General features: G+C 37.3%; 1 protein-coding gene across 2 annotated transcripts; it reads left to right on the top strand.

The window, feature by feature from the left end:
- Window positions 1-2023: 2023 nt before the first annotated feature.
- Window positions 2024-8136, top strand: LOC138198093 (cell death-inducing p53-target protein 1 homolog). Of its 2 annotated transcripts, XM_069149275.1 has the most exons (6): window positions 2024-2118; window positions 2690-2753; window positions 4260-4419; window positions 4694-4735; window positions 5911-6055; window positions 7527-8136. In XM_069149275.1, the coding sequence occupies exons 3-6, from the start codon at window positions 4275-4277 to the stop codon at window positions 7630-7632; spliced, it is 438 nt and encodes a 145-aa protein (XP_069005376.1). In that variant the 5' UTR covers window positions 2024-2118; window positions 2690-2753; window positions 4260-4274; the 3' UTR covers window positions 7633-8136. The 2 variants fall into 2 exon arrangements, with proteins under 2 accessions (XP_069005376.1, XP_069005375.1); XM_069149274.1 differs by lacking the exon at window positions 2024-2118 and having other exon boundaries at window positions 2619-2753.
- The last annotated feature ends 541 nt before the right edge of the window (window positions 8137-8677 follow it).

Raw genomic sequence — 8677 nt, forward strand, 5'->3', positions numbered from 1 at the left:
AATGGGAGAAACTGCCCAAGAATAGGTGTGCCAAGCTTATAGCATCATACTCAAAAAGACTTGAGGCTGTAATTTCTGCCAAAGGTGCTTCAACAAAGTATCGAGCAAAGGCTGTGAATACTTATGTACGTGTTATATTTTCATTCTTTATTTTTAATAGATTTGCAAACATTTTAAACAAACTTTTTTCACTGTCATTATGGGATATTGTGTGTAGAATTTTGAGGGAAAAAAATGAATTTAATCCATTTTGGAATAAGGCTGTAACATAACAAAATGTGTAAAAAGTGAAGCGCTGTGAATACTTTCCGGATGCACAGTAATCAGATCAAGCTGTGGGACATCTCTATCTTTTGGTTGATACAGTAGATAGCAGAGATCTGGCTAATAGTTATATGAATATACTCAGAAAAGATGACATAATTCCCCCTTTTCTCTTTTATGTATATAATTCACTCATCAAGCTTGATTTGATATTCATGTTTAGTATTACTAACCCTTTACAAACAGTCAACAGAGTGTAAATGTTTGGCTAAGTTTCATGAATGATCATGGTCATGGTTAAAACAAACCAATGTTTTGTGATGGTAGGCAACAAGAATCAGGAAGCAGTCATATTAAAGTGTGATGTCACATTATTACTTCCTTTGCTCCCGACAGAGCTCTGATCACTGGAGGCACGGCCACACCAGCACTGACTCTTCTCTCTGACATGCTCTTACCCTTAAACATTAGTTCATCTCACACTGTGCTGCATTCACCTACTGATTACCACAGCTGGTGGTTGTGCATTTGAAAACATTTCACAATGCTGAAATATTTCCATCAAGACTGGCACTACAAAGCATTAGAAAATGGTTGTAAAATGCAAAAACCTTTTAAAAATATTGAATCATCTATTATATTTTTCAGAGGAGTTTGGTTGCATACTTGCATTGTCTGTTTTTTTTTTCATGCATATATCATTAACTGTATAATTTATACAGCTGCTGTTGTTTTTCTTTACCTGAATACATCCTGTATCTGTGTCACTTTTCTATTTTTGTAGGAATTTAATTATTTAAATGTTCTTTTTTTTCTTTCATGGTTTTGAATTGAACTGAACTGATGACACTCTCTGTTTTGTCTTCATGATGAAGATCAATGTGCCAGGAAATGATTCAGAAGAAAATATGATTGAGTAATACCAGTCTGTATGTTTACATTTTTGGACATAAGAGGCATTTTGAGAGATGCTCTGTGTGTTCAAGCACTCTGTTGAAGTGTCCTTAAAACTGACACCCTGTCTCTGCTCTGTATGCATTATAATGTTGGACTTCTGCTGGCCTCTAGTGGCCACATTAAAAAAAAGACAATCCTGCAGGAATTTGAAATTAGAGCAGCACCATCACATGACCAGCTGTAATTATTATGTCTTGCAGTGCATTCCCTATGTGAAGGGTAATGTTCTTGTGATAGTCCTGTGACCTCTCAGTATCCCCGGTGCTGCCCCGACTGTCATCTAGCCGTAATGACACAACAACAATAACACTGTTGTCTGTGTTTCTTGGTTGTTTATATATAAAAATATGTATATATACTGTATATACTGTGCATTTTATATTTTTTTACTGTTATTTTATTGCTTTGTATTGCTTTCCTGTATGCTGCTGTAGCGAAAAAAAATGTCCCCTTGGGGATTAATAAAGTAACTACCTAACCTAACCTAACCTAATGCAGCAAAGTTATGTGTTAAGGTGGATTATCTTAACACATGACTTGACATGAAATCACTTAAAGTGTGAGAATGAGAAGTGTCTGGGTAAGCATGACTGCACGGGAATTGACAAACATTTAGTGTTATGAAATAGTGCCGTATGTTTCCTTAAGAAACACCGGAGAGGCTGGAATTTATTTACTTTCACTTCTTTTATTCCACTTCTGCTTGAGACCATTTCCTTTTGATGTGATTCATACTAATTTGCAAGATTATATGCACTGAACTTCAGCTCCAACCTCCAAACGGTGATAGTAAGGGACAAAATGTGGGCAACGCACACCTAATAGGTTTCATATACCAGGGCTGCCAGAAGAGAACGCTATATGAATGACACAATGTTGTGATTGTGATAGAAACAAGTAGGCTGTTTTTTTTTCTTCCTCAAAATTGCACCCACATGTTTCTTATTAACTAGAATAAACTGAAAGAGTTCAGCTATAAAAAAGTTTTTGCTGTAAATGTTGTGAAATGTATAGTTTAAATTTTTTTTTTTTTTTATCCTTTTATACAAAACAAAAAGCCATTTCTAAAAATGAAAAAAATCCTCTCTTTGTACCTTGACTTTAAGTGGTCTGAGTCAGTATTATCGTAGGTGTTTTTTAACATATGGAAGATTGCGGACTCAAACTGGAACTAATTTATGATAAGAGTCATAAAAGTAAACAAAGAACACAGTGTTCTTTGCAAAATACACACTCTGTGTCTGTGTGATATGCATCTCATGGCTGATCATTATTTGAATAACATTTGGGTAGGGTTACATTCATCTTTTTTTTTATTTCTGGGAGGGAGATAAGACGGGGTGGGAGTCACTCTGCTACGCTGTGATAAAGGAATTGCAGTCTTTCTCCCAGTAAGTGTACACTCCGTTGTAGCCTTCCTGCGTTTAACCGTGCACTGTGGTGTGTCTACTGTTTTTTCCTCATTCAGGACTGGGCAGCTCCAGGAGAAAGGCTGCTCAGCTCTCTGTCTTTTTGTTGATAGGAAGTCACAGGTAGGTCCATCTTACTTTACATGTTTTGTCACATAATGATGAGCTGTTGTTGCCATGTTAAAGTTCACATTTTTGTGTTTATGTATGAATTAAATGAAAAGAATAATGTTTGATTTTGTATGTCAAATGTATGTTGGTTCAGATATGTAGGATGTTGCAAGCTTTATACAAACACATTGTCCAAACGGAACAGGGCGAGGCACAAGGCTCTGGTGAATCATAATGGGATTCATGTTGTGCAAATTGATTTAGGATAGATTTATAGAGAGGCACAGGAAGGCTTGCAGGGACGGACTGGGTTGATTTACTCCATGGGCAAGACTGACCAGCAAACATTGTGGCACTGTATTCCTCTATATTATCACCAAACAGACTGAGAAAGTACTAATCCACCGTTGTTGATTTATTGCACAACAAAACCAAGGCAGCGTAAAGTGTGTTCAGATAAGACATTTATTCTACCACGCCTATCCTGCTAAGCAGATGACCGAAACAGGAAATTGCTTCCTGACTATTATAGTAAATTGTTTCCAGTGTATTTCCATTTGATGCCACTTGATACTTTCTATCTCAGTTAACTGTTTCAGCCTCAGTTCGATGTTCTTTTGGAGATGAAGATTTTTCATACAAAACATGATTTTATCTTGTAAAATAAGATTGTTGCAGATATAATTACAATAAAATGGCAAAAATAAAACTTTAACCAACTAAATATCGGCTTACTCATTAATACATCAGTAATATTAATCAAAAAATATAAAAGTCAAACATTCATAGGGACCATGAATGTACTCATTTTTGTCTATTGTCCTTTGGTACATTTGGCTTATACTTATATATTTCAGTATTTAGGTCAACGTGGTGTCAAAGGAATAAAAACCAATACTTTCACAAAGGAAATAATGCAAAACTCTGTGAGCTGAAAACAGGATATGAAACCTGAGGTCAGAGACCATTTTGAAATAATTGTTCAGCTTGTAACTTCCTCCTTTTCTTGTTTGAGTTTCATCATTAAACTGCCCTCAATTCAATAAACCAGTCTAACATGATCCCAAATATCAATCACTGGAAATGTTTGTGAGCTGTGATTGTTTCCTTCTAAACTCTTTTTTGTTCCACCTTCATTTGACAAAACATGTTTTAACTTTGCATGCAAGGTAAGAAATAGTTTGGCTCTTGTTTGTATTAAGTAAAGCACACACCTGCATTGGGGGAAATAAAGAGCCCATGTGAAGTAACGAGTATTTATCATCTCCATACAATAGAGTACACACTTTAAAGCCAGTTTAGATTGGTAAAGGGGCCCTCATTCATGAGTGAGGTTTTTCCGAAAAACAATCGGCAAAACCATTAGATTGTGTCAAACATATGTTGTTTACTGTTATTCATAATCATATTGCACCAAAGAGATAAAATCAGTATCTTTATAGAGTTTATATTGTTACTAATTAACGTACAGGCCAGCTGACTGCCTTAAAAAGAATAATATTAATTTCTCATATTCAGTAAGGGTTTCTGAAGATGGAAAAAGGATACCCACCACAGGATTCAGCTCCACCCTACCCCGGCCCACCCATGAGCTATGGAGGTGCAGTTCCTCAACCAGGGATGTACCCTCATCCGGTCTTCTCCCCAGCAGCACCCCCCCCTGCAGGATACCAGGGAGGTCTGTGTCTCTGGTCTTGGTTTAGGTTTCTAGTATTTTTCCTCTGACACAAAATTCTGTGACACAAAATAACAAATGTGCCATTGCTCTTAAATTTGCATTCCCTATAAATATCTTATATACACATACAAGATACATAATCCAACCCAATCCAAATCCAGCCCGAAAAAAGGAAACAAATACTACAGCACTGGTACTGTATTTTATGGAAAGTGTTTTGCAAATTCAGAAGAATCCTCCCATGTTTTGGTCAACTGTGTGTTTCCTCTGCCAGGTGCTCCCTTTGCTCCGCCCCTGGCTGTACCCACCACAACAGGTAAGGCAACCTGATGCAGGCAAATACAGTACTATTCAACAACATGAAAAATGTATCTCTGTACCATTTATCAGACTACATGCAGATACATACATGCAGATGCTAAAGGTTAATTTACAGACTTCACAAACAGTTCACACATCTGCAAACCCACACATATACGCAGATGGTGACTGATTTTCCATTCTGAGTTTGTGAAGTGAGAAAAAATGCTTCTATAGTCAGTGGGTGAAATCCTTGCTCTCCTTCCGAACTGTTCTGAAGAATAGCTCTATTTGTGCTTGACAAAAAGCTTTTGTTCGGTGTTGTTCTGTGCACAGTCACATTTTGAGTATTGCTTTTTGTGACAAACAAATGAGGATTCCTATCACAGGTTCATTCTTTATTTGAACACATATGAAAAATGTATTTTTTTTTTTATTAATACAACATATATAGATAGCAAGCTTCTCACATTTTCATTGCTACTAATTTTGTCAATGACAGTGAGATAAGAACAGTTTGAGCTATCGTTACTACTATAATATACTCCCTCTGCGTTTTTCGATTGCTCAGTAATTTAAATTACAAGACAGGGACCACAGAAAGGCTAATGGAAAAACAGAGCACATTACTAAACAGAAATATCTCCTCATCAAATCACAGTTGTTGCACTATTGACAACCTCTACTGGTGATGTTGAGTCAGTGCATATTGTACATTTTATCCTTGAGTCTGGTGATGACAGCCATTAGTGTGTAGTTTACAGGAACAGAAATAGCCGGCACAACATGCAGCTTTTGCCCTCTCAATGCACAGTCACGAGTGAGGTCGCCTTCATCTTTCAAGTATGCGAACATTAATTGAACTCTGCACATGTTTGTGGCTGCATCTACTGAGACTGAATGTGTCTGCGTGTATCCACCAGAGGTCAGGATTTATCCTCGTCATGGAAATCTGATGTTAAGGTGCACACTTGTGTGAACATCTCCGCCAGCTTGATCAGCCAATGTTCGACTAGTTTAGCTGCATGTTTTGTAATTACATGAAGGCATCGATGGCCAAACACAGCAGTGAGAAATGGATTTACAAATGAGGCGCTGCTGTCTATTTAAGCTTGTACAAGTGAAATTTTAACACAACCGAAAAAAGAAACAAAACTTTTATTAAATATGTTTTACGTTTCTCATCCCTAGTGACTCACATGATAGTAACACCTGCACTACGGGACCTCCCAGGGCAAACTGTGTGTCAATACTGTCAGCAGACAGTGATCACCAACACAGAGCACACAGCGGGCCTGATGACCTGGGCTATTTGTGGTGGCCTCACCATCCTCGGGTAAGAACAAGCTTTTGGGCAGAAACTTCCTGTACATTTAGTATCTTAGTATCTAAAGAGAGAAAGAGAGAGTTATTGTTTTATGAAAAATATATACTCATTTTGAATTTGATGTCGCCAAAAAGTTGGGAGAGGGGCAACAAAAGACTGGAAAAGTTGTACAACACTAAAAGAAACACCTGATCTAACATCTCACAACTAATTAGGTTAACTTGCAACAGGTCAGTAACATGATTGGGTATATACTGTGTAACTCATCCCAGACAGGCAGTCTCTCAGTGGTGAAAGACTATGTGGGCAGATTAAAGAATATTGTTCCTCAACCTAGAATTAAAAAGAATTTGGGGAATTTATCATCAACAATACATAATATCATTAAATGATTCAGAGAATCCAGAAAAATCACTATACACAAGGGACAAGGCCGAAAACCAATATTGGATGACCATGGTCTTCGGGCCCTCCGGCAGCAATGCATTAAAAACAGATAGAATTCTATTGTGGAAATCATTGCATGGGCTCAGGAAGTCTTCCAAAAACCATCGTCTGTGAACACAATTTGTCACAGCATCCACAAATGTAGGTAAAAACTCTATCATGTAAACAAGAAACCACACATCAACATGATCCAGGAGAGCTGCTGCTTTCTCTGGGCCTGAGTTCATTTAAGATGGACTGAGGCGAAGTGGAAAACCGTCCTGTGTTCTGACGAATCAAAATTATAATTTCTTTGGGGGAAATCATGGACACCTCCACCTGTTTAGTCTTCCAGGCTAAATAGGAAAAGGACCATCCAGCTTGTTATCAGTGCCAGTATCCGTGATACTCGGGTGCATTAGAGCACTTGGCATGGGTAGCTTGCACATCTGGAAAGGCAAAATTAATGCTGAATGATATTTACAGATTTTGGAGCAGCATATGCTACCACCCAGACATCATATTTGTAAGGGAAGGCCTTGCTTATTTCAGCAAAAATGATGCCAAACTGCATTCTGCACACTTTAGAACAGCATGGTTCCATAGTGGAAGAGTCCGGGTGCTAAACTGGCCTGCCTGCATTTCAGACCTGTCACCCATTGAAAACATTTGGAGCAACATGAAACGGAAAAAAGAAAAAGAAGACCCCAAACTGTTGTGCAGCTGAAATCCCATATCTGGCAAGAAAGGACAATATTTTACTTTCAAAACTCCAGCGACTAGTCTCCTCAGTTTCCAAATGTTTATAGAGTGTTGTTAAATAAATAAGTGATGCAACACAGAGGTAGATATGCCCCTTCCCCAACTTTTTAGAAACAAGTTGCTTGCATGATATATGTTGTCTTCAGTCTATTTTTAATTAAATATGGGTTTACATGATCTTCCAATCAACACGTCATTTTTATTACATTTTACACAGCGCCCCAACTTGTACAACAGGGTTGTACATAAGATGAAAAAGGAAGGGTATAATTCAACTTGTTTCCACCTACAGGTGCTTTCTTTGCTGCTGCATCCCGTTCTGCGTTGATTCCTGTAAAGATGTGGAGCACCACTGTCCATCCTGCCACAAAGTCATCTACATACACAAGCGAATGTGAAACTATCCTCACTCTAAATGGTTGAGGTTCAAGTCAGTGTGTATCTATAAATTATTAATAGCCTTACTTACCCTCCAATATTCTTCTGATACTAATATGGATCATTCAAAATCCTCATTTCCACTCCTGACTGGTCATTTTGTGACTCTTACCCACTTCAATATGATCTGTAATGACATATGTATTTAGACATTATTTATCAATCAGTGTAACCGGTGAATTGATCAAACGAGGGATAAAAACCAACAAACATGCCAAATAAAAACATTATTTAGCTGCCTGCTGTAGTTATGAGTTGTTCTTGTTTGTCCTGTGATAATTCCAGTCACATTATTTGCATTACATCTTTATTTTTCTTCTCTGCTCCCTCCAAAAAGCCTCAGATTTTCTTCTGTCTCCCTGTGCTCTATTTTCATTTGAGTTGTCTGACTGATTGAGTTTTTGATATATTTCTGTCATGTCTTTCTTTTACAATAAAGGTGTTTATGGGACTATTTACACTGAGCAAGACTGACCAGCAATCATTGTGGCACTGTATTCTTTTATTTTATCACAATACAGATTGACAAAGTACTAATCAACCATTGTTTATTCAGTGCACGACAAAACCAAAGATGAGCAAAATGCCTTTAAACAAGAAATCTATTGTAGCCTACCATACCTCTCCCTCTAAGCAAATGAGTAACAGGGAAATTCATTCCTGATGATTACTGTAAATTGTTTCCAGTGTATTTCCATTTCGTGCCACTTGATAGCCTACTTCTTCCTCAATTAGTTGTTATTTTGTATGAAGATTTTTCCAAGAAAACATGAGATTATCTTATAAAATATGACTGTTGCAGATAAAACTGCAATAAAACAGTAAAAAAACCAAAACTTTAACCAACGAACGGTTCGTGTAATAAAGTCGGCTATAATCCGTTTTCTTCTTCTAAAACCAGAAACGAAAACAAGGAAACGGAACCAATTTTTGTTTTTACGTTTCAAACAACTACAACAAAAAAATAACAGCGCTGTTTTCCTTTTCTGCTGCCTGTACCAAAAA

This window comes from Embiotoca jacksoni, unplaced genomic scaffold, assembly GCF_022577435.1.
Source record: "Embiotoca jacksoni isolate LCO1_2020_lvr unplaced genomic scaffold, fEmbJac1.0.p SCAF_15, whole genome shotgun sequence".
Taxonomy (NCBI): domain Eukaryota; kingdom Metazoa; phylum Chordata; class Actinopteri; family Embiotocidae; genus Embiotoca; species Embiotoca jacksoni.

Excerpts from the sequence above, each read along its gene's own strand:
- LOC138198093 (XM_069149275.1), top strand. The coding sequence starts at position 4,275 with ATGGAAAAAGGATACCCACCACAGGATTCAGCTCCACCCTACCCCGGC. Across the intron at positions 4,736-5,910 it reads GGCTGTACCCACCACAACAG|TGACTCACATGATAGTAACA; the intron begins GTAAGGCAACCT and ends TCTCATCCCTAG. Across the intron at positions 6,056-7,526 it reads GGTGGCCTCACCATCCTCGG|GTGCTTTCTTTGCTGCTGCA; the intron begins GTAAGAACAAGC and ends TTCCACCTACAG.